Genomic DNA, 26,817 nt, shown 5'->3' on the forward strand with positions numbered 1-26,817 from the left:
AAGGAGAAGACACAAGGTGTTAGGGGAACAGGTACGCAAAGGGATATGTGGGACCAAGCCAAAGCATTGATCTTTTGGAGATAACTCTACCTGGAATTTTTAGTTATCCTAGCAAGGAAGAAGGACTCCAAGCCATGCCAACACGTGAATCAAGGAAATGAACCAGCCTGTATTTTTAAAAGTCCTATTTCTGTCCCAGCATCATTTTTGCTCTTCCTCTCCTTTTTTTAGAAACGTGTCAGCAGTTTATCTATGCTCAAAGTGTGCAAGTTGGCAATCTGTGATTTTTTTTTTTTTTTTTTTTAAACACAGAGGTTAAAATTAAACTTGGCCAGAAGCTCTTCTCTAGAATGAAGATATTTAATTTTAAATATTTGATATTAAAAGAATAATTTAAAGGCACTGATATATTTCACACGAATAGAATCAGGAATGCATTTAGCACCTTTCAAAATCCCACAAATGATTTTCAAAAGCAAAATGTGAAACAGTGAATGAACTAATAACTAAATTATTCCAGTAACAGAGCTTGAGATAGTAGTCTGCAACTTGAAATAATGAGAAAAGGTGAGATTTTTGCTCATTTGAGTTCCTTTGACCCACTCCTATGACTCAGTCTTGGATGGTGAAGCTTCCTAAATTGAAGGTGACACCAACACTAATTTCAGTGGTGCAGCCAACATAGGACAGTACTAGGCAGTAGGACAGATGGCAGAATGTTGTCATGGAAAGGCCGCAAACTACCCTGTGTCTCCTAAAACAATTTTGTAATTTTCATAAGTTTGCATTTAAATACCTTTTAAAGGTATTGTATTTGAAGTCAGGTAAATATGCCTGAAATTTGGCATCCACTCTCCACATGTCTCAAATAACGCACTTGCTGTGACAGCTGGACTGAACAGACACTACAAATTTATTTACATCACAGTCACTTTGTGGACTCAAATTCCTGTCCTCTTCCAGAGCTTTCAGGCTTTATCTCCCACTGTCTGAAGCTCTGAGCGTTCTCCAAATCCCCTGAATTATTAAGGCTGAGACAAGGTCGCAAGCTGTGTGCAAAAGTGGGACCAAATCCCTTGCTGCTTGATGTAATGTGTGCACTATTTTATCTACTTACATAACACAATTTCCTATTCATTCACTGAAATACTAGACTTATTAATAAAGAGAAGGAAGCTTCTGTGACTAGCGGCCTTCTCCTGGAATGACTGGTGCCAGAAAAAAAGCAGGCATTGAGAGCTATATGCTGTTCATACCGTACCTGGACACAGGGTGGTGCAAGCTATTTTCTGAACGTTTTGCCCCTCGCAGAAAGCCCCCCCATTGAGTGGGGCAGGGTTAGTGCAAGTCCTTGTGCGCTTCTGGAAGCCTCTCCCACAGCGGCTGTTGCACATCGACCACTCAGTCCAGGTAGACCAGCCTCCATTCACTGGAAAGTAAGAGGAAGAGCATGACGCTGCACGAAAGCTATCCTGGAGATAACTCGCACTGCACTTCTTTCTTGGATTTATCCATCATCTACAAACACTGAGACACTCTCATGCTTTCAACAGGAAGAGTTGGAAGTGATGATTTCTCTTTCTTTTCCAGAAGCTGATTTTGGGGTGTCAGGGCAACTCCACTCACCTCAATGTAGAAACAGCTGGTGCGTATGAATGTCCATGACAAATATTTAAGCTGTTCAGAGTGAGCTTACACTATTTTTTATTTTGGACTTTGGGAAGATATTTATCCTTGGGAAGATGTTTATGCCCACTCTTTTCCACCTGTCTCAGCTTCTGGTTTAGATAGAAGAATGATGTGGATGGAGAGGGAACTGTGCCGCTCTATGTATTAATGGCATCATCAGGGTATGGATAACATACCAACTGTTTAAATTCCCCAGCTCCCAAATATCCCTTAAGGGGGATCTAATACCAAAACCCACACAAGTGGCTGCTCCTCTACATACGTTCTTCACTTTGCTGTTCAAAAAAACACCGTATATAAATGAGGAGGAGTTCAAGCATGCCTATATGTCTATGCTTTTGCATTCACCACAGTTACAAAACACAGTGCTTTTGCAAGGTCCACCTCTCAATATCACAAACACTGCTAATCAACTCAATTCAGCTGTTTTTCTATAAAATCTGAGCTAAAAGGCCCTCATTGTAACTTCAGGGAAGCAACTGCTTACAATTAAATCTAACTGCTAGACTGAATATGAAATGAATATTAGGGATAATCATAGGGATTTCTTCCCACTTGTCTATCCTATAATTAAACTGATTGTAAGGAACACCAGGATAGTCAGCTGGCGTGCTATCAGATCAGGTTTTGTTCTGTAGGATACCCGAGCTTGGGAAGCATTGTAGCGATGGCTTACTGGGGCAGAGACTCAGGCTGTGGGGGAGAACAGGACAGGCTAGAAGAGACCCCAGTAGAAAAACTGGGCTGGCCAAAGGAGGGTCAACCTCAATATCAGATCAGGACTGTTGTGTAGAATAATGCTATTCAATACTTCCTATTCCCCTTATATTTATTTCTAAGCCAGGTTGTGTTCCTATGAATTGAAGCCATAGAGTGCTTTGCGAATTTGACATCAGAGTATGCTTTGGTAATAGGCATCAAAAATAGGTTGATTAGAAGAGGGATAAGTAGATGGGTGATTCTGTTGAACAGACACTCTTACCAGTACATGGAAGCACAGGTTTCATTTTAGTTTCACTCTTATTTCTGAAAAGCATCAGAGAGAGAATGAAATGTATGGGTAGAAAGCAAGGTGTGATGCTGGAGGAAGCCTCCATGTAGCAATTTGATTGCTAGCAGCAGTAAGAGTTGCATACAAACATGTTATATTTCTAGAAGCCTCCCTCCCCTGTGCAGCACGAAAAGGCATCACTTACCATAGACGATCACAGTTGCTGTAGTGCTTTTCCTTTTGGCCACAATGTTTTTGGCAACACAAGTGTAGTTGGCTGTGTCAGAAAGCCGGGCTTGCTTGATGATCAGATTGTGATCAATGGTGATATAAAAATTTCGGTCTTCCACAGGATCAATCACCTCTTCATTCTTCAGCCACTCCACCTGAAGGATTCAAAGGGCAGGAGGGGAAAAACTGAATCAGCGCTGGTCACACCACAGTGGGCACAAAATCTGCCATGGTCTTGCCCATCTCTGAGAGAGTTATGAAGCACACTAGAAAGGACTCACCTGGTGCACACTGCCAACTGGAAGGCAGTACCATGTCAGGAGTATGGAAGAGTAATGTTGACATCTACCTTTAACTTCAGGCTCACTATCTCCAACATTACTCTCACTGAATGGCTTGCCTTCAAAATATTAATATATTTTCAGAGTCGGCCAGCCGCTGTGTGTGCTTTCAGAGCACAAGGCATGGGATATGGAATAGGATAACTAAGGTGTCTATCTACATGCAGAACATTCCCTTACACCAGAAACCTAAAAAAGCCCAAGCCTCTCACCCATTCTTTGTACATCTCATCTAGTAGTCAGTAACCTTGTATATATCCGCACAAGTTGTAACATGGTGAGGCCACGTAACAGATAGATTGCAAACAGCCCAAAATTATCTAGTATACATGCACTCACGCATATGTGCCTGTTATTGTTCTGCTATAGTCAGGGTTAAATGAAACAGAGACAGTTACCAAGGAAATAGGAGCTCAAAAAGACTACATTGGTGCTTAGATTTCCCTTTTCTTTATGTAAGCTGTATTTCACTTTAATAAAGCGTAATTTCCTTGGTTACACAAAAAAATATTTTTATATGTGATTTTTAATCCAGACAATGTTCCCTTTATTGCCTTCCCAAAGAAACACCCTATTATATCCCAGCTGTGAGCCACCCTTATGTAATTTGGCTGAAAAACTAGTAGCTTGTTTTCCTTTGAACTGAGTGTGCTCTGAAGGAAGGGACTGGGGACCTGGATGGATCAAAGCAGGGCCTTCGTGTCTCTGGATCATTTCAGCTTGTGCCCAGAGTTAATGAAAGGAAGAAAAACATAAACACAATCAGCCTGCTGGGCCCAAGAGGTGCTATCTGCCAAGGCCTGCTCTCTCAAACACCACTTTGATGCGCTGCTCGACAGCCACATATTCTGAAACCATCCCAAAATAAGTGATGCTAGAAGTCCTGCAGAAATTGATAGAAATGGGTGAGAAATAAAAAGACATAAATCTTTGAAAGCTATGTTTCTATCACTGCAGCGTTCATGTTTTATCTGCCATGGAAGACACAAACTCTTGGTCATAACCTGGTTTTGCTTGCCAGGATGATTGAAATTGTTCTTCTTTTCCTGAATCCCAATGGCCATCAAGTATAATCAAGATGGACAGACTCTTGTTCAGTCAGTAGCAATCTCTGGCTCCTTCCCCACATGCAGGTCAAGTCTGCATGCAACCCAGACTGAAAAACCAGCCAGCAGCTCACCTCTCCTCCTGCAGAAGGTTGCTACTTAACCCCCATCTCTCACTCAAATCAAGCATCTTTCTGTTTTTTCAGTCCTACTCTATTTCTGGGATGGAGTGTTTGGACTCTAAAAGATGCTACACGCAGTGCCAGAGCTGTGTACCCCACCACCTTCAGACCCACCACTACTTTTTCTGTGATCTGCACATTGAGAAAATTGGGACATCAGTGAGGACAGGACTACACTTGTATCATGATCTGAGGCTCCGTCAATAATTTTCCTGGTATAGCTATGTAAGTATGTGCACCAGCCCTCCTCGCCAGGAGCTCTGTACTCGATAAATACCAGCACTCTGCAACACTCTCCCCCAAAAAAGCACACACATGCATATTCAGCTTGAGTCTCAGCTGATTAGACAAAATTAAAGCTATGAGCATTAAATTCCCTTTCATCCCTGCAAGAAAACTGGAGAGGATATGAAAATAAGAGTTGCCAATATGAGAAAAAAAAGAGGCTCTACATAATTGAGTATACTGCCTCTAGCTCTTTGTCAAATCAGCTGGGAAAAAGATCCTCTTCACCTAATGGCTTACAGAATTTGCTAACAATAAAACATTAAGCTTGCAGAACCACAGGATTTATTTTTCTTCTGAAAAATCAGCTTTGCCAGTACATTCGTACTGTGTGTGCATATCTAAATCTCATCTCTTTTACTAGGTACTTCTTGAACATAATCCAACTCATTCTTGTGTTGATATCTGGGTTTTAATGATGTAATGAGTCTGTTCACACAGCAAAGTATCACAAATCTGAAGGGAGGAACTGAAGAGAAAATATCTGAGACAAGAGAAGGGATGCTTCCTCCTTCCACATTTTAACCATTAGTATAAAGAGCAATGCAGAAAAGAGCATGCTGCTCCTGCAGTAATTAGCTCTTGTGTTTTCTCCTTCAGTCCTTGTATAAATGTTAACTAATTAAAGCACATTACAACATGTAAATAAGAATTCAGTTAGTATATATTTTCAGTTTCTAACAGCCTATTTTTTTTTTTTCTGAAGCTACTCACCCACTGGCTGCAGTGCTCAGCACTCCTGCCAAGAGGAGTTTGAGTTGCGAGGTAAGCAGATCTATGGAAAGCAGGGCTGTTTTCATGTACATATAAACTGATTGGGTGTCAAACACAAAAGAGAGCAAAGTGAAGTGAGACAGTGTGATTTGTGAATGACAAGTGTGCAAGCTGTTATTATTGAAATTAAAAGCAACACTCTCTTGTGACGCCATGTTATTCCCCGGGGTGTAGCCCTCTCACTTTGTGCCACAGACCTGCGCTCTACCAGGTGAGCAGGCAGAGGTGAAGTGAGATGCCCATGGGCATTCTGAGATCCACAAGACGTCCATCTTCAGAGTCAAGCTAAACCAATCCCTTGTGACTTTGTTTTTCAATGTCTTCTCTGGAGAAGACATTTCTGCAGGAAATGCTTGCTATTCCTAGATATTGAGTGTATGCATTTGCTGGGTATAGTCACAAAGATTCTTTAAAGGATATCTCCAGACCTGAAGGGGGTCTACAGCAAAGCTGGGGAGGAACTTTTATAAGGGCATGAAGCAGCAGGATGAGAGGAAATGGTTTTAAAATGGAAAATGGTAGATTTAGACTAGATATTAGGAAGAAAATTTTTACTGTGAGGGTGGTGAGACACTGGAACAGATTGTCCAGTGAGGTTGTGGATGCCCCTTCCCTGGAAGCTTTCAAGGTCAGGCTGGATGAGACTTTGGGCAACCTGGTATAGTAGGTGGTGTCCCTGCCTTTAGCAGGGGGCTGGAACTAGATGATGTTAAAGATCCCTTCCAACCTAAACCATTCTATGATTCTATGATCTAAATCTGTCTATTCAATTAAACATGACACATCTCTCCAACTATTACTCATAAATGCATGGATAGCTGTGCAATGGTATAGAACAGGCCTGAGCATAAGTTTTCCTTCATCATAACAGCAAACATTTAATCAGCCACAATACTGTCATGAAGGGTGTTTAAGTGTTCAATCCTGGACATGCCAGCTACAGAAAATAACAACGCTCACCCAGCTTCCATAAACATCAGCCCTTCAGAACAAAGCCAGAATGAAATTCTTATCTCTATTTCCAGTTTCCCAGCTCAGGTAATTTTACTTTAGATGTCTGTAAGCAGAGGAGTGAGCGCAGCAGATGAGCTCACAGTCCCTGCAGCTGCTCAGAAGGTACCTCCCAGCCTGCCATAAGACCCAACTGTCCCTGTGAGCAGCTGAGGACACACAACCCAATGTGGCTGTAATTCAGAGCAGTGTACTTTGTAGTGTCTGTGCTGCCATCCTGCTCCCTGGTGAGAGACAGATGTGTTGACTCTAATTATTCACTGATTGGTATCGAGAGATACATTAACATAATTGGCACATTTGTTCTAATTAACAGAGGGAACCTGCCACATGCCATTCGACATAAGAAGCAAGACCATTGGTGAGAGCAGGAAGCCTGCAGCCACCAGGATGGTGGTACCTATGGGTTAAGGATAGCCCTGTCCCACTGCAGGATGCTTCAGCAGCCTGAAATAACACAGTTTAGGGAGATCCAACAGCATGCAAAGCCTGGCCAGGCTCCTGTGCAGGCTAAATGAGCACAGAGGATGTAAATCACACAAGTGATTACATATGCTGGATAACCTATTATGGAAGCTAATTGCTGACACAAATTTAGCTACGCCAAGTTACTAACATTATCAGATACTTAAATCTCTTGGCACACTTTTGTATGCGTGACTGTTTTAGAAGCCGGTAGAGCAGAAGCACAGCTGCTCTAAGAGAAATACGGAATGCAAAAGGCATGTGGATTCCTCTGGTTGTTCCCCTAGCGATCTCAAGAAAATCCAGCAGGGTGCAGGCCCTAGATCCTTCACTACCCTGCAACAGCCTGCCCCAGGCCCATCTTCAGAACACGGAGCACCTGCCAACGCCAGCAGTACATCTTCTGCCCCTCTAGGCATAGGTAAAATCTCTAGGCACAGACCGACAGAACAAACAAGCTGCAAGCAGCTGGGAGCAGTGAGAGAGTTGCCTCAATAAAAGATGAGTGAGGAACCCGGAACGAAAGATGATTGTGAACCTGCCTTCCCTATGGCTTGCTAAACAGCAGGATCACATTCAATCTCATCTCCCAGCCACAACAGTGTTCCAAGCTGTGTTCTTTATATGTCACAGGACCAATAAAACATTTGTGAAGCTAACCACTGATTTGGACACAATGCAAGGTGTCCAAGTGAGACAGAGGGAACTAGCAGTTTTCATACAGGCTATTGAGCCAACAGCTATTTCAGGTATATTGAGATCTGAGTATCTCTTTGAAGAATGTTACTTGTTACTTTTTGGACTTGCTCTCAGATGTATGCTTTCATCCCAGCAACAGGAGGATGCTGTTCTTTGCATGCTAGTTGGTTTAAGGTTAAAAAAATTTCTTTCCAAAGAGGCTGAGATTACAGCCGTGAGAGAGTGCAGAACACAGATTGAGAATGAGACAGCAAATGAGAACTGCAGTGACATTTTATTCAGTTGTTCTTTGCTTCTGCTGCCAATAAGGGGAATTTGCGTTCCTGCTGTGGAAACGCTTCCTTAATTGCACATATATCTAGCTTGCTGCTTGAACACTAAAATCTATACAGAGTGTATGTACAGCTGCTGGATGTCACTGGCCCTATTACAGCTTTGCTTTGTGCACAATGGGGAAGCAAAGCCTCAACAAGGAAACTTCCAAGGTTCAAGTAATTGCAGATGGAAAACTTTCTTTCACGGACCTGCAAATTCAAATAAAGATCATGGCATCATTAACTGAAAATGATGGCGGTGGCCACCCTGTGACACCCAGGAGGTGCTGTGTTCTGTTTCCTGCTGCAAAGAGAGTTTAGGGACAGATGACTCACAGCCTATTCATGTTGGTTGGTATTTCTAACACCACATGCACAGCTTGGGTCCACAATTCCCAAAGTTTGGAAACAGCTTTAAACAGGTTGCTTATGTGAAGTCTGTAGTTCTTCGAATACACTAGGGATGGGCAGATGGACAGATAGATGGAATTATAGGTTTTTCTGGATCATTAAATTCAACAAGGAAAAAAGATGTTGGGGATGAGGGCACTCCTTGAGGACAGCTCTCTTTCTGTCCTCCCTGAAGTTACCATATGTACAACTTCCCCAATTGATTTTAAAGGTATTTAGGGTTCTGTCCAGGTTGGACATGTTAATGATAGAGGACCATCAGCTCTAGAAGCACTTAGAAATTCCTGAGCAAAACCCAGCAAAACTTGATCAAATGACTCTTGAATGATAACAAAGCAAATTTTGGAAACCGCTCTATTAAATTAACATTCTTCATGCTTAATGTGAACACTAAGTTCGAAGAAGCTACTGCCACAAGAACTGACCTAGGCAAATGTTATTGTTGGGTGACTGTGAATGCTGAGGAGAGCTCAAGCTCCACAAACTCCTGTCAGAGGTAACACTTGCACATCTGGCACTATGAAGTCTGTAAGGAGCTAAAATCTGTTAGTATCAAAGTAGGACTTGTGGACCTTGTAGGTGTGCAGAATAGTCTCTCCAGGATGTGAGCTATCTTCTCTAAGGGGAGAATTCAAAATCTTTTGTGATCTGCTTCACAAAAAATGTTGCTAAAAACTCCTACACTGCATATCTTCCAAATATGTATCTAAGGTAAATATAAACAAACAAATATACAACCTCATAGTCAGCGTATTTCCTAGGGTAGCACAAGACCAACATGCAAGCCTATTGTCAAGGAAGAGGCTATAACTTAACTCTTGCTTCTCAGAAGAGTGCTATCCAACAATAGATTTGGGTGAAGAAGGAGTGGAAATGTACAGGACCACACAGTGACTATTATGGGAAGGTTTATCCTGTACATCTGAAGGACAGTCCTGCACTGCTAGACCTTATCCAATGGCTCTCCAGGGCAAAATGAATGGACAGTCCTTGGAGCAGCAGTGATAAAGTAGGGTTCTTTTGTACCAAAGAGCTTTATTCATCTCCCTGCTCCCCCCTGCAGGCAAGGTGGGTATCAGGCTGCTGTATCTTCAACACTGACATACGGACATGAACCTGCCCACCCTTGAAGCTCTGGGTAAATAAGTCTGCTATGTGATGCAAGGCACTGCAAAAGATAGTGCCATTTCTCAGTTGATCAGTATTTGTGCCCACAAATTGCTTCTCTCCCTTCTCTTAAAGCTCACTTTCTGTCTGGGAATATAAAACACTGTCTCCATAATGCTCACCTCCATGGAAATGCATACACATGAACTTCAAATTAAGGGATAACTGCAGCAAAGCATGAGCAGTTCTCATGAAACAAAACAAACAGCAGTTGTATCAATAATCAATTAGATAGAGCAGCTACCTGACGCTGCCTACTTGGAGAAATCCCTACCTTCCAGCTGCTTCTGCCCATGCAACAGGAGTGGAATGAATTATGTGCCATAGTCATCTTGACTTGCTAAAAGACGCTGTTTTGCCTTTTTACAGAGGGACACTTTGCTCCTTACCCTAATTCCTAATTGAAGACATGAATACCACGTCATGTCTCAAACTCAGCTGAGTCATTAAACTATACACTGCATCCTGGTCTCCAGTTAAACTCCTCTGTGAAACACTTCAATTATAATTAAAGAAGCAATTATCCCCCTGTTGAAGGTGCAGCAAATCACACATTTCTATGCAAAAGTTCATCTAGCAGCTTATGGCATATTAACCAATCTTACATCTCATTGATGCTTTGATCTATATCCTATTTCACTGACCTAATTTGATGTGACTCTGTCTCGGACTATATTTTATCATGTGCAATATGATGCTGGCATTTTTCAAAAGAACATGTTAAAAGACCTAGGGAATTAATTGCTAATAGTTCTGCCATTAATGCTGGAATGCAGCAGAATGGGATCCTTATTTGCTTCTCAGATTAAGCTTGAAAAAATGCATGCACAAAACAGAGTGAAGCAGAAATGGTTATTTGGGATGAGACCAGGAAGCTGGAGTTGCCTGAAGTCCAGCAGTGCTGAGCAACAGCACCAGCTTCTGATGATAAGGTGAGACTGTTTATCTCACTATCTCACTGTCTTGTCCCATTCCTTCCAACCAAGGCAAAGCACAGGTCAAGGGTAGGCTTTTTTTTAAAATTTTCTTTTTTTTTTTTTAATTTATGATAATAATAATAATGGTAGGAACACGTGAATTTGCCCCTTTACTCCCCAGCTCTATGTGGAAACCTCAGTGTATCCGTGCCTGCTCATCTGGGTCACATATAGGAAAAGCCAAAACATTTCCACAGGTGTTTCAGAGCCTGTGGGTTGGTTCAACTTGGTACTGGCTATAATGCTAGGATGGGAGTTACACGCTATGGAGCAGTGGCACAGATGCTGGATAGAGGTATATGGACACAGCAGCTGATCTGATTTTCCTAGTGACCAACCAACCCCCTGCTTCTTACTTCATCCCAAGTGAACAAGCAAGATGTGCTTTGATTCGACCTTTTATTTGATTTGACCTCAGGCCATGAGATTGGTGTATTTTAACACGCCTTCTTCTATTTTTCTTCTAAGAGGATCTTGAGGTTTCATTTCAGTAGCTGTGATCTGAGTCTACTCTAATGCTCATCATGTCCTAGCAGGGGCTGATGGCTTGGTAAGTGCTGTTTTAAAAGCTTTGCTGCCCATCTCGACCTTTGTCCTTCTTGCCCTGTGGAACAGCTGAATGCTACTATGTGGTTCAGCTTTTCAATAATAATAATATCTGCTCCTGCATTGATCTGCAAGAGATCAATGCAGTTAATTGCAATTAAATATGCAGAGAATTACAAGACTAAATACCCTAGCTACAAAAAAGAGAAAAGTATTTATCCCTAAGCATGCTTATTCCCGCTACTTAGAAATATTAAGAGAAAAACAAAATTAAGGGACAGAATTAAAAGAAAAAAGAGAAAAATCAAGTGGAAGACTTGCGGACTCTGGATTCCAGCATGATGTCTGACTGAATGAGTATTTCATACAGTTTCACAGTGTAAGCCTTTCTTCCCATTTTGTTGCTAAATCCAGTGACCACTTCAAAAGGGAGGAAGTTGAAAAAACAAAAAAAACAGAACACAGTGCCCAGAGTGGGGAGAGTCCAAGGTACATTCTCACCGAAACATTTGGAAATACTGCTAACTTGCTAATACTACAGCAATGGTGTTACCTACTGTACTTGAAATTAAACCACTCAGTGTACAAAAAGCCTTGGTTTGCTGCCTGCCTTCTCCCACGTGCTTTCATAGTTACCTGTACTATCAGAAAATCCTCTGAACAAATAAAGGAAGTCATAAACATAGAATTAATTCATCTCTAAATTAAAATAATCATGTAATCCTTCAACCTACCAAGTTACCTTTCATCTTGGTATTTTTTAAAATTTATCTTACCAGCTTCACCAAGTGGCTGTAATAAAGTGTCATATTAAGATATTCATATTCATTAGTGTTCAGGTCTTTGTACTTTTAATAGTGTTGGAAAGAATCTACAAAGAGTCTGTATTAGGCGGCTGTCCAATCTGGGTGTTTGATCTCCTCCTGACTTCAAGTGCCAGAAGATAGAAAAAAAAAATACAACATCGAGAACAGTTCTCTTCAATGTCAGATGGGGAGTGTATGATTTCTGAGGCTGCCAGGTGTTAATTGGTGTCTGCCCTGACCATGGTACAAATAAGACTTGGAGCCAATGTAGAGTCAGGAGTCTGCTACTGACGGAGTGAGTCAGGATACAAGTAGTGCAATTATTACGAGAACAACTTGCAGAGGATCTTTTCAGAGCTCAGTTCCTTGTATTAGGAAGCAGACAAGGCTACTGAGGCATCTTTGTTGTTTGTCTTTTTTTTTTTTTTGCCTTTACAGCAGCTCATTGGAAGGAGGACAGGTATAATTGACTTAAGAACAGCAATTACAAGTGCTAATGGCTGATGCAGAATGTTTATAAGTGCAGAGAGAGCTCCCCTTCCACATGTCATGTTAAATCCAGGCCTGGCCACCTGACTGGGGCTTTACAGACCTTTCTACGGAAATAGCCGGGCTGATTGCTCAAATTTCAAAGGTGCTTGTAACATCATGCTCAAATAAACCACTCGTCATGACCAATCTCAGTTTCAGTTAATGAAGTTCTCTGTTAGTATCTGCACCTCCAGAACAACCTATCCTATTTCAAATACTCATCAAGGCATGACAGCATACTGATTTGATGTAAAGATGCATCAGAAATGGAAAAAAATATATATTAAAAAATTGCTAAAATGTTCTTGGGGAAAGCCAACTGACTAAGCAGGTTCAGCAGACCTAAATGCTGTGTACAGTTTTGGGTATTGTAAAGGAGAAAGAAAACAATCTAGGGAAAATGGAAACAGGAGAAACCTATTCTAATTGTTCCCTCAGATGTTTGTGGACACTTTTCCACAAAAATAATTAAACTTTGCGTAATATAGGGAAGTAACATTTTAAGCTTGGTCTCCTGAGAAATCAGTCATCAGTGCTGAGGAACAACTGCTTTGCTACTTAGCCATGACAGCTTATCTTAACGCAAATTGGCAGCAGTTCCCTCTCTGTATGGCAGAGGGAGACTGAAGAGAATTCAGATAGGGGAATTATCCTCATTAATAATATGAATTTTTCACTGAACATCAACAGCAGACTTAGGACTACAGAGCCACCCTGTGACTCAGGGACCCCCCTGCTGTGAGCAAAGAGCCTGGAGCCATTTTTGGCTGAAGCCCCAGCTGCATGTAGGCAGAGATACCTGCTGTGGCTGGGGGGCGCAGATTTTGGTGAAGAGAAAGTTTCCTCCTGCCAAGTGGGTGGAAGGCTACCCACTCTCTAATACTTAAATGTCAGCAAAAAAAACAACGAACATAAAAACAGATAAGCCCATGAAGATGAATTCCTATGCAGATGCATCCCCTGCTTGCCAGTACGTGCTGCTTCACCTGAACCACAGTACATCCTTGTGTACCCAGCTAGCTACACTGGTGCATACTCAAGTGTGTGCACAAACGCGTGATGGAATTAAAATATCTTGGTGAGCTGGGAAGGTGCTTCTCTCAAAAACTGAAATGACATTTTCTATAAAAGGGAAGGGAAGGATAATAGGCTGGTATTAGTACACCCCACCACTTATATGTTGCTTGGATGTCAGAAATAACTAGGATATTTGAAAGGGAAAAAAAAATCTGAAACCACATCACCTGTAGCTCTGCCCAGCAAGACATCATAATTGCCTCCAAAGTCATTAATCAGCTCCAGATCAATCTTATCTACCAGCAGCAGGCAGCCAGCTCTCCATTGCCATCCATTCATCATGCTAAGCCCTTATTCCCTGCTCCATTAGCCACAGATCAGGCTTGAGTTAGGACATCCAAGTACCAGCTGATGGGGCAAAACACCACTGCTGCTCACCTCAGCTACTGGAATGCCTTCAGGAGGACGGCACTGGAGCAGGACCTCTTGCTCCAGGGACACTTCTTTCCCCAGGGGCTCCTGCTCAAAAGTCTTCCTGAGATCTGGGGAGAGAGAAGAAGAATTAATACTATTAATAAATTAGTAGTATTAATAACTGCTCACTTATTTCATGTTTCATTGCCGTACAACCCAATAAGAGAAAAGTCTTTTTAAAGAGAGAAAATAGAATATCTGCTCCCTAGAAAGTAGAGTACTTAATAAAGACTGAGGCATGTTTTCACTTCATTCAAGCATGAAGTGGTCAAAGGTTTCATAGCAGATTTATTATTTATATTGTGGTAGTACACATGAACCAGCCAGGAACCAAGGCCTCACCATGAAATGTCACACCCAGACATGGAACTCGAGGATAAAGGAATTCCTTCTTTGGATAATTTATGTTTGCAAAGAGATTCTGGGAAATACTAAAGGAAGTTAAAGGAAATTATATAAGCCTGTAGAACTAAAACACATAACCTGAGTTTCCTAAACTCCTGCTTTAAAGTGTTTGTACTGCCATTTTTAAACACTAATTTTACAAATTTAGCTCATCTGTCTTTACTATCTCACTATTCCAGTAGTACTAGATAACAACAGTCGTAATGTGGAGTCAAATGACACACGGATCTGTGCACAGCACCACAGAAACCTCAAAGGCAGAGGGGCATCAAATGTGTCTCCTAACCATGGAACTGTTCATTGTACTGGGCAGATGCACACTTTGGCTTTTGTACACTTCCGTAACATATTTGCACTGGTGTTAAAAAGGACTTGAGAATTTCCCTTCTTACTACTACGTTTGTATTTCCATCACGCACTGGCATCCTCTGTGTTGTATCAGGGAGGATGGGGTTTCGGAGAAATGAGCATTCAGCCCCAGTGGCAGATGGGGATGTTTCTATCTGTTGTTGGCTCCTGCTGCAGGTAGACACAGGGCCATGCTGGAAGCCATGTCAGAGAGCTGATCTATCTTTGAAAAAACACCTTTCAAAAAAAGGGATTTTAAAATTTTTGTTCTGAAATCAGACAAGTTCCCTATGCAGTTCATGGTAAGGTTGTGCAAATAGTTGTGTCATTCTAGAAATAAACCGTATAGGATCAATTTAAAAGCCAAATATTTTGAAGCTATAACCTGTGGCTGTTCAGGAAAACTTATCACTGAAGTGAACCACCTTACAAATAGACCACCCAAAGTGCTATTTTTCATCTAGAATTGGTAATTTTGTCAGACAACATGTCAACCTTCACACTGTATTGTCATCCTTACTACACTGGAATTACTCCAGCCCAGCAAAGCTACCTCACGTGAGAGTGACCAAAGCAAGACAACCAGCAAGAGCAGTACTGCCCATGATGCCTGTGAAGCTCCCACTGTGCTGTCAGCCCTAGCGACATCAGCTCCAGCCCACCCTCTGACAGGCTACCCAGGGGGCATACTGGCTGTACAGCTCAATTTGAGTAATTTTTTTTTGGGGGGAAAGAAGACTGAGAGGGGGTCTGATAAAAGTTTATAACTATCTGAAGGGAGACGGGAAGTAAATAGATGAGGCCAGGCTCTTCTTGGTGGAGTGTACTGATAAGGCTAGGAGTAAGGGCGTAAAACTTGAATACAGAAAGTTCTGTACGAACTTCTTTACAATAAGACTGACGGAGAACTGGAACAGGTTGCCCAGAAAGGTTGTGGAGTCTGCGTCTATGGAGATATTCAAGACCCGTCTGGGTCACCTTTAAAATCGTATCATTGTTAATTCCACACATATATCCAAAGGAATTCTCTCTTCTTCAAGGAGGAAGAAAGAAGTGCTTTAGTGCACTTAGTGTACATGTGCGTGTATGCATATGTGCATGGTAGGAAAATTATAACAGATGTGCTCAAATATCACAGCTGAGGATAAATAAGAAAGTTACAGTGCTGGTAAGAGAAGCATATAATACTAATAAATTGTGCATGAATAGCATTCAGGTGTTCCAATATGGAGGAATGATACAGTAGAGTCAGATTAGACAGACAAGAATATGAGGTTTTTCCTTGGAACGCTGCTTTATTGTCATCCCTGCCTTCCCAAAACATCTGTAGAGCTCAGAAGTTCTCAGCAGCCTTATGCTTGCACAGCAATCACCTCACTCACAAAACACTTCCCTCTAAAAATCCTCAGTTTTAGTGCACACAAAAGCAAACAGCATTAAGTCTAGAAATGTGTAGTAACAGTAAAAAAAACCCACCCACTTTACCTTCTTTATTATCAACAGCTGGAAGTGCTGGGTGTGTAGGGCTTGTTTTCTCTGTGAAGCTCTCCAGTGTGGATATGGGAGGTGCAGTGAATCCTGTGGGAAGGGGCCCCTACCAGCTTCCCTCCCACCCCTCTTGCTGGTGCCACTGGATTACAGCGGGTCAATGAGTCATAAACTAAAAATACTCTAAGTAGGTGCCTTGACATAATAGTCAGTAATGTTCTCAAAGGAGCCATTAGATACTGTTGAGTAAATGATACTCAATTGAAAATAAATAAATAAATAAATAAATAAGAAAAAAGTACATATTTGTGTATTTACAAGACTGGAAGCTTTTATACCCTATTCTTTTGGCTCCCTCCCACGTGTTTACAGCTTAACCCATGCAGAACTACCTACCACCTCTTGCTGCAGCTGTGCCAACTACAAACAGATACAGGCAGCAGTTGTGCAGGGCAGCTTCTACCTCACCAGGCATATGGTTCACTGATTGCGAAAGACAATCATGGTAATAAGGTGAGCTCTAAATTACGAAGAAGCGGAAGGCTTAGGAGAACAATTTCCTCACCTGCTGTGCTATCGTGAAACAGTCTACTGGATTAGCACTGCATTTTGCACTGAATCCTATTTTTCATGGCTCTTGCAGAATGATCTTTTTTTTGTAGATAACAAAGATTTCCTTCTAATTCTTCAATCTGCAGTTTCCATTTAATGTTTACAGTCCTCATGACAACTTCACACTGCCGACCAGGAGTGGGTGGTTGTGCTAATGTACTAAGGGACTTTGGATCATTTCCAAACAAAGCTTTCTCAGAGACATTTGTTGTTTTTCTGAAGTGTCATGTATGTTACAACTGCTTGCAAGCAGAAGGAATACATTTTCTCATAGAATGGTAAAAGACAAATAAATACATCCAATTTTTAAAATAAGTTTTCAAAATCTTCAGAAAATACGCCTGAAAAAAAAGCAAAACAATAAAACACTTGATCTATTCTAAGTCAGGACCTCTTTGTGAGAGACAGTGTGAATTATTAAAGCTTTTGGTCGGCAGCAGCCCTGTAAACGTGATGCTGAGAGAGCCTTCTCTACCCTCACTCTCAATACAGAGAGACACACAAGGAAGGCAGCTGCACTTTCTGTCCATTATTATTTTAGTAATGTTGAATAATCCCTGACTGAGTTAGCAATACTCTCCCATTATACAGGTAGTACTGCTGCCACAACTCATCTCTTCAGAGCAGATCAAGCCTTGCTAGGAAGTGATGCTGAGAGGTCCCCCTCATTCTGCCAGTGGCTTCTTCATGTGGGAAGCCACCACGAAGCCACCAGGCTTAGGGGTCAACACAGCACCAGCAGGCATTTCCCCTGCCTCTCACACCCCTTCAAGGATATCTTCATAAAAAGAAACCACGGAGGAGAATTAAGATTCTGGCTCACCACCTTGAGCCAAGCTATTTTCTTTACTAATATAGAGTCTTAGTAAATTCAGAGGGAGCTCTTGTGGCATATATTGCAGCACATTTACGGCATACTTAAGATGAGAATTTCCTCCAAGACTCCTGAAATACTTCTGCACAAGCCTATCTGTTAAGGACAGATGGCTGCATTCAAAACTGCATTGAAATGAGAGAATTTCCACAAGCATAAAACTGAAATAGCGTAATGGGAAATCAAAACTCAGTGTACACCATATTGTTAGCTTTATTCCTGAATTTCTATGCTTTTTGGGGAGGTGAGCATTAGAGCTTAATTTTTATGCACTGTTAAATTCCCTTTAAGTTCAATGCATTTTTAGCTTAGAGAACACTGAAAAGTTGCATTTTCACCGACTAAAGGTAATAGCTTCTATATAAACTCACAGTATTTCCTCACTTCCTTTAGTAGCTGTCATCTTCTAAGAAAGAGCAAAGAATGGCCCTAGTCTTCTTTTTAATCAAATCTATTTTATATCCTTACTGTTGCTCTGTTTTTTGCTCTGACAGGTGGGTGGGTAATACTTTAAAGATATCTTTTATCATTTCTGAGAAACGTGAGAAGAGGCAGACCAGATGCCTTAAAGGCGGTGCTAATGTAAGGGTAACTAATGAATGAGAATGAAAAACGGACACTTGTCAGCCAGGAATTAGATGTAAACCACAAATGAACTGAACAATGCAGCATTACTGTCAGGGAAAGATGGATTTCTGCCCTTGGTAGACCTTAAAGACACTTTATCCTGTGCTCCTTATAGTAACTCCAACTTCAGCCTTCATTCTATGTAAATATTTCAAAATAAAATGGGGGGGGAAAAAAGAAAAAAGCAAGCTTTAAGAAAACAAATTGAAAAGCCACATTATTTTTTATCCAACTTTCACATTAGCTATGGCCACTGAGGGAAGTATATTTGATGTATGCCTTCAGAGAAATAAGTTCTTAAGAATGTGAAAAAACCTTCATGAGGAGTACATATATATGTCAGTTTGCTTTATTTGGGTAGCACATGCAGGCATACATATAAAACCAAATACATCTTATGCAAAAAATGCAATTAAAACACTAGAAAAGAGAGAATATGGTATAACACTTTTAAACCATTATTAGTATACTAATAGTTAGGCAAGCCCTCTTAATCAAGTCTACCTCGTATTGATGAGAGTATTCTCAAGTGGCTAGATTTGTTGCTGTTTTAATTTTAGTTAGCTTAATATGAAATACTTCATCAGAAAAATAACTTTGGAGAAAGAGTGTAAAATGTTAATGATGTTCTAAGAAATGAAAGAGGATCCACATGCGTATGAAGACACACCTCACTGCATTTATTTTCCAAACTTAGATAATTTATCTGAGTTGGAACAACCTGAGTAATACAGTAAAACTGGCCTGTTCCTCTTTCATCACTTTTCACTGCACTGGTGGAATTGAGAAACTATGAATTAGAGACTAAGCTGAAGTTCCAAATATAAGAAATCATGTGCTATCAGACATAGTTTGGTCTCTCAGTTCACAGTTCTCTTCTTTCACTTTATCCTGTGTGGTTCCAGCTCTCTGTTGTTAATTCAATCAAAGCAGGACACTGGAGCTTTCCCAACTCATAAGACATGATAAGAGCTGAGCTGGCCAGGAGCAGCCCGGGGAATCAGTCTTCAGGCTATTATCCTTGTGACCAAAAAGCCATCTCAGCTCTCACAGTTCAGCAACTGATGGGGACAGAGAAGACTTCTTTCAAGAGCACAGTATCTTTTGAGGGTGCAGCCTGACTCGAGATACTGAACAAAGTGATGAGTACCCCTTGCCTGCTGGTCTACAACCTGGAAGATGCTTTGCTTGAGCCCAGGGCCTGCACTTTTCCTGTATTTATTGTGTCTTTACAGCCTGACCAAATGAAACGTGTACATTTGTCCTACTCTCATTCTGCTAATAGCATTTTGAGACAGATGAGGATAAAGCTTACCCTGGGCAATTCCTTGGAGACTCACTCACCTTCTGCATGGCTCCAAAGAACCATCTTCAACTCTAAACTAGCTTAGCCAGGTGCTGGTGGGATAGAGCTCCCTTTTGCAACAACAGCTTTCATGTGGGCTAAGTCGGTAGTAAAGGGCCCATACAAGACATTTGGTAATGGTACAACTGTAAAAAATACAAGCAAGCCCACTTCATAAAGAATTCACTGAGCAGATGGGTTTCCAGCATGCACTGATCACACCATTCCCCTCCTCTCATATTTCTACTTGATAGCTAGATATTCCTGTTTTTCTTGTAAGCTTAACCTGTAAACTAACTTACACACTTAATTCTTTTCATTATTTTATTTGTTGATTAAAGATGGGATCTAAATATCATTTTTCAAATAAATCTAAATGTAAAATTGAAATGACTTAGCCTCAACAGGCTCTAGATGGCAGATTAACTAAATGCATTGAAGATAGGCATTAGAAACGCCAGGTGCACATTGCAATTTATATGTAGAATTGAATTTACAGCACACTGAAACAGTAAAACAGCAAACAATTTATATAAACATGGCATTTTTTTTGTTGTTGCCCTTCTGATGCACTACTCTGACTCACAGAGCTATCTTTTCACTACCAAAACATACACAAAATTTTGTTAACTTCTGATTGCATCTCTGTCTCACCATCGGGCACTAAACAGACTCCACTGAAAGATGATTATTTTTTGAGCATGTCAGTATAGGCAGGATATTTGCAAGGTTCTTGCCAAGGGATTAAATCCATATAGATTCATTAAAGGTATTTCCTTTTCGTTTAAAGCAATGTTTAAAGTGAAGTGAATGTCCATATTAATTTATAAAGCTGTAAGTCCTTACTATAAAACAATGTGATTTGTATTTATTGCATATGGTACTGCTTATTTATGTGTATTTATTACTGCTGCAATTGTGTGTTGAAGTTTGAGAGCTGGTTGTGCCTATTAATCTGGGAAGTAGCACAGAGACATGCCTATGAGAAGAGAAAGACGAGTATCAAGTGCGTTAAATGCTCGGTTAACTCCATGCTGCCCTTCCTGTGATCCGCTGTTGTCTCTTTAGCAATCTCAGCTCCACATCATGCCATGCAGTAATCCCCTTATTAACTGTAAGCAGCAGATATTGATTAGGAGCAACTGAAATGGTGCACAAGGAAGAAATCAAGGTCCTATCTCTGCTAACTCTTACATACGCTTATCAAAGTGCAAAAAATGTTCATTTTTCTTGCTTTTAGTAGCATACATCCTGGATATGCCTTCCTATTAAAACTGCCAAGTGTTATCCTTCCCACCTCTCTCTCCACCAAACTTTATACCTACTGCAAGGTGCTTTGGTGGCACAAATGCTTTGGTGGCTATAGGCATGTGTCTTCACAGCACTGCCTGGATTACGTGTGTGAAGGCAGGAAGAAGAAAGGCACTGCAGCCCCAATACTAAGAGATGAGATAACAGAGTGTCAGTAATGAATCCGTGATTTCTTTCATATCTGTTACTTTTATGACTGCATACCCTTGTAAGTGGAGATAAACCATCGGGTAAACCAGTCTACTTTTCGATACTGCCTTTATCTTATCAGTATACAGCATCTGACATGCATCTATTAGTTACATTCCTTTAAAAAAATGTCTGGGGAGAAAAAGGCTTTTAGATTAGCACATAGGAAACGAATATGAAATTATACAAAAGATTAACAAGTACAGTTCCTTACTACATCAGGGCTTTCTAAAATGAAAAATAAGACTCTTTCTTTCTTTGTCTCTTTCTTTCCTTTCTCTTCCTTTCCAATTTAAGGTAAAAAATAACAAAAAAGGAGAGACTAATCAGTTTCATTAGACTGAAAAAGATTATTCAACTGAAATTACAATGAAAGCTGATATTTTCTTAATAGTTTTCAACAAACTGAAAACTTGACAGCAGCTCACACAGCTCACATTCTCATTATATTTTCTCAAGGACAGGCAGGGTTAACGTCATGAAGTCAGAGAGTCTATACCACGGAACTGGAGGAAATGAAAAGTGAGGCTGCTTTCTGCACATGGGCTCAAAGCAATTTATCTTATCCACCCCGTTATTATCTGATCTAAAAATTAGGTCAAATCCTGTGGCTATTGTTTAGCCTTTATCAGATGCATTTCCTGGTGGGTTTAATTCTAGCCTTGCTCACTCAGGCCTCATTCACCCTTTTAATAGGAATTGTTTCTGTTAGGTCTTAGCTGTTCAATGACATCTGCCTTGTTACATAAAATTCACATTAAAACTTTATACTGGGCTTGATGTTTTTCAGCCAAAGAAAAAGGCACCTCAAATCCTCCCTTCCTCTGTCCATGAAAGTAACTTTAAAAAAAAACAAAAACCATTATCAGAAAAACTGTATCAAAACCTATTAGCAACTCCAACACACCTGGCAGGATGTGCCTGAAGTAAATAAGAAATGTGTGAACAAGTAGGAAATGCATTTTAGCACTTTCACAGACCGCTAACCCAGACAACGATATTATATTTTTCTAGCTCCACAAAGATGTACATTGAGAGCCCCCACTCCGCAGTTTACTATCAAGAATGAGAGAGTGAAAATGAATCCCAGCATATCTGCTGGTTCAAGAGGACAAAAGGCTCAGCTCTGCTCTCATGGGAAGTCTAATGCCTCAGGAAGATCAATTCCATGGCATACGAAAGAAGCTGAAAATAATGATGTTTCTATCACCTCCTGTTTCTCCTCGTTTTCAGAAAAAGACAGCCCAGAAGGGAGTGGCTTCCTACCCTACACGAACACTTAGAGGACCCAGGATATTGGCTTTAGACTGAGACTCTTCCTGTTTATATTGCTAGCATGTGCAGCCTTTAAAATGTAGCCTCCCTCCATATTTATAGATTACTCCCTTCCTGAACAACTGGAGCTCTTACTTGGCCAGGGCGATGTTGCAATTGATTTTCATAGAGAACTTTCATTGACTGGGTTGTTATATACTTTCTGACACATGCCTGACCCTGCATTAAACAAATAAAAGCCGCTTTTCCAGGATGCACATTTTTCACACTTCCAAATTACTTTTCAGTTAATTCCATTACATGCTCAGTGAACAGAGATGTTGAATGCTATTTTTTTGTTTGTTTGTTTTAACAGTGTGGCTCCAGTCCTTGAGATGACACTGTCTCATCATAATTCCAGAATAAGACCAGTGATCATAAGGGAGAAAAGAGAGAAAGAGAAGGAGAAGGAAGAGAGGGAGAACGGCAGAATATGTTTTTTCTTAATGTGATTGGAATGACAAGTTATGCTACAGTTGCAGCTGTTGAGATGACACCTCCAGGTTTGGGTATTAAAATATGCCATAATTTAACTTAAACAGAACACTTTGAATGCTCCATTCACTTCACTGATACATAGCGGTATCAGCGCTCCCTTTTGTATGAATTAAAAATGAAAACTGCATTGGTGCCATAAGCATGCAACTACAAATGCAGGCAGAACTGGACACTTCTGCCTCTCCTAAATCTTGGACATCTTTGGTCTTCCAGATTCATAAATACTGCACAGACCCTCCCTTATATCTCAGTCTCACGGCACACTGTGTAGACATCAGAAGACTTTTCAGATGTATTTAAAGTTTAGGTAGGACACAACCATTATACGGATAGTACAGATTTGATCCTCTGAAATAAATACTGTGAGTACTGATAAACAAAGATACAGCATACTTCACTGTTTAAAATAGTAATCTTGCAAACGAAATCACATCACAGAGGGAGGCATATAGCCTTCATCAGATGTTTGAGTTCCTAAAAGAGTGGTCCTGAGTTCCTCAGAAATTTATAGAAATCTGTGAAGTTGGAAACAGACAATTCTGCAGAGATGTCTCTACAGTTGTTTGAAAACCTGCAGTCTGACAGCCTAACACTTCAACTCCTAGTCCCAAGGAGGGAAGGTTTTGACTTTGGCTAAGTCAAAACTGTTGAAGAAACCCAAGCTCAGAAACAAATGATAAAATCTACACTAAAATACCAAAGCCATGTTTGAGTGACAAGCATGTAATACTCTCTGGAATTTCTTTAATTGGACTGTTCTAAAAGAAACCCCAAGACACTACAAAAATCACTAAACTGTTCTTCTCTCTCCACAATATAGGAAGAAAAAGAAGCAAAATCTGTAGTATGAGTGTTTTCAATAGAAATTTGGACACCTGGGAAGAAATGTCAACTGATATTAAAAAAAAACCACAAAACAAACTTGTGTATGAGTACAAAGATTATGTTATATATAAAAATTTAATGCATAGATGTAACAATGCACAGAAGTTCTGTGATATGTATCAAGTGATATGTATTCGGACTTTCTAACTGCATTAATACAGTGGTCATCTGTCACAGGCTAACTGGCAGGACATGAAAATCGACTTAATGAGTTAACACAGAGCTCATAATCTAAAAAACCTGGTCAAACATTGCTAAGCCTCCTTGAAGTGCTGACTGCTTGGAAGAAAAAAAAAAAATGGAATGCCTTTTTTGTTTCAGTACAAAATAAGAAAATAACTGAAGTCTTGAGAAGTTTTCTAGCATATGGAAACACTTTATACATATTTAATAGCATTTCTAATCTTTTAGGGTGACCATGTGCAATATTTTTAATTACCTTAACTCTGGAGAAATTATTCTCTGAGGCTAGTCTTGTGCTCAAAGGTGGAAGTCCTCTATTTCCAGTAAGTTACTTGGAGGAAAAGCATTTGAAAATGTGTATTTGAGAATTTTTACAAGAATAAAACAAGAATAAAGCTTTAAATGAAGAGCTTAAAACAGAAGAGTCATTCTATCAGTCCTTCCTCTAATGTGTCTGTGAAAAGCTTTATTTGGCTGGAAGATTTCTTTTTTCATTATAAATTGTTAAGGTTGGTGCAGGAAATATAAGTATGCTGGAAACTGAGCTCTTAATGACCTTTTCTCCCAAAACATGTTTTTCTTGAGATGAAAACTGTGCAAGAGATACAATTCTGGGTGAAATATTTTGTTCCCATTATATAAAACAGGATTTGATTGTATGAAACAGGAGTCCCAAGTGTGGCTACTCTATTACAAAGAAAAGCACCTCTTTGAAAATTAACGAACATTAAATATTTGTACAGTCAAATGAAGATCTGTTTTCAGGGAGCTGCCTGCTCTGAGTTCTTGGGGTCTAAGCTGGGAGTTGTCCATAATAAACATGGAGGTTAGTAACCGTGAATAACAGAGATGAAGTATTAGGACTGAGACAACCGCTTGCAGTCTTATATTACCAATCTTGTTACAGGATATACTAAACACATGCTTTTTTTCTTTTGTGTAGCAAAAATAGCTTTATCATGTGATTGCAGAGATATAAAAGAATGCTTGTCACCTTGTTCCAGAGCTTGCTTTGACAATGTTGCTACTCATTAGCTTCAGACACTTGAGACATGTAATTGTTGTACACAGGAAATATTGCTTTTGCTGCTTTCCTCCCACACAAAGGAGAAGAATGAGACCTCAGAATCACAGAACCATGGAAATGTTTGGAGTGGAAAGGACCCTGAGGTATCACATGGTCCAATCCTCCCCAACACCGTGGGCAGGGATGCTTTCCACTAGATCATGTTGCTAAAGTTCCATCCAACCTAACCTTGAACATCTCCTTGCTCTTAAGAACAGAATAAACAGAAATTTTTTTATGCGTCTGAAGGACTGAACTTTAGTACACATCCATTATGTCAGAAAACACAAAGTCCAACATGCGGGACAAAATCTCTCTCCCAGATGGCACAGACTCCTCTTTCCCTCACCCCTCCCACACCGGCACAGCACTCACATGCAATGCGGACGTAGGCCTTGCGGCTCTTGGTGGTGCCAGCTGAGCTCCAGGCGACGCACTGGCACCAGTAGTCCTCGGGCCCAAAGAGCTCCTCCACCTGCTGGCGGGAAATCTCGATGCTCACCTCACGGACAATCAGACCTGGGAGGGTAAAAGGAGCACTGGTCAGAATTATGTATAAAGGAAGGAAGAAAGGAAGGATCAAAAGTCTGCTTGCAAGGTTGAGACCTTCTGATGCTCTGCCGATCTTGCAGCAATAAGGATATGAAAGAAGAAAAGCAACAATTTGCAAAAACAAGAAATGATAACTGAAAAATAAATCACTCTAATCATGACATTTATTCTATATCGTGTGCCTGTTTGACAAATAAAAGGATAAGCACCTCAGCTGACATAAATTGTATCATGTCCACAGGATGATTTACATCAAATGATGATCAACCTGGTTTTATTTTAATACAAATATCAGAAAATTATAGAGTCATTCAGCTTATATAACTCCCTTAGCCCTCTTGCATTTTACCTCTTTTGGCTACACAGATACACCATGGGGAAATGTCCTGCTCACTCTGACACTGAACTGCACTGAACTGACTGCACAGGAAGATAGATTTTGCTATTTTATAAAATGTCCTGGTGCTCTGTAATGATGGGCACAAGTGTTGCAGCACAGTTATAGCAAGATGTCAGTTTGGAGACTGTTACTGCCACATATTCTGGAAATACTGCAGAATTTTTTAGATGATTTTGTAAGACATTTACAATATACTTCAGTTTCTGACAGTCTCCCTGGCCACAGTTTGTCTCAGTGCAGTCCCTAAATACATCTGCCCTTACCAGCAGACCACCAGATTTGGCCACATTTCCCACAGAGTACTCTCTGTTGGAAACTCTTTTACTTCTAAGTGCAAGGAAATGTTGTGGTGTCTCAGATACCACTGCAGGAATTGTTGGTAACGGTAATCATCTAACAGCCACCACTGAACTTCATACCAACACATCCTCTTTCTCCACTTAAAAAGGCATAGCCTGTCCAAAATACTCTTCATTACTGACAAGATATCAGAAAAAAGGACAGAAAGGAGGTGCATGCATCCTTGTCAATGTATTTGGTCTTTGTTGTCAATGCCAAAGTACCAACAAACTATGAACATGTGTTTGCCTGCACAAAACACCATTACCTTTTCAGAACTGTGCTCTCGCAAACAGCCTTAAATACAAAATTTCCACAGGCAAATATTTTGTGTAGCAGGATTGATTTTCTTTTTCTTTCTAGAACTGCCAGGAAACTAAATGGCAAGGTCATTGGCTCACAGCCTGCTCAGTGATCTCCCATC

At 40.5% G+C, this 26,817-nt stretch overlaps 1 protein-coding gene across 1 annotated transcript in view; it reads right to left on the reverse strand.

Moving 5' to 3' along the window:
* UNC5C (unc-5 netrin receptor C) overlaps positions 1–26,817 on the reverse strand; it is a 132,947-nt gene that overhangs the window by 40,962 nt on the left and 65,168 nt on the right. Inside the window, exons 3-6 of the mRNA XM_031553273.1 lie at positions 25,478–25,621; positions 13,922–14,025; positions 2,886–3,066; positions 1,262–1,429 (exon numbers count right to left, since the gene is read on the reverse strand). Of these exons, the coding sequence (XP_031409133.1) occupies positions 1,262–1,429; positions 2,886–3,066; positions 13,922–14,025; positions 25,478–25,621 (597 nt within the window). The remainder of the gene's footprint in view (positions 1–1,261; positions 1,430–2,885; positions 3,067–13,921; positions 14,026–25,477; positions 25,622–26,817) is intronic.

The sequence above is a fragment of the Meleagris gallopavo genome, chromosome 4 (genome assembly GCF_000146605.3).
Source record: "Meleagris gallopavo isolate NT-WF06-2002-E0010 breed Aviagen turkey brand Nicholas breeding stock chromosome 4, Turkey_5.1, whole genome shotgun sequence".
Classification (NCBI taxonomy): domain Eukaryota; kingdom Metazoa; phylum Chordata; class Aves; order Galliformes; family Phasianidae; genus Meleagris; species Meleagris gallopavo.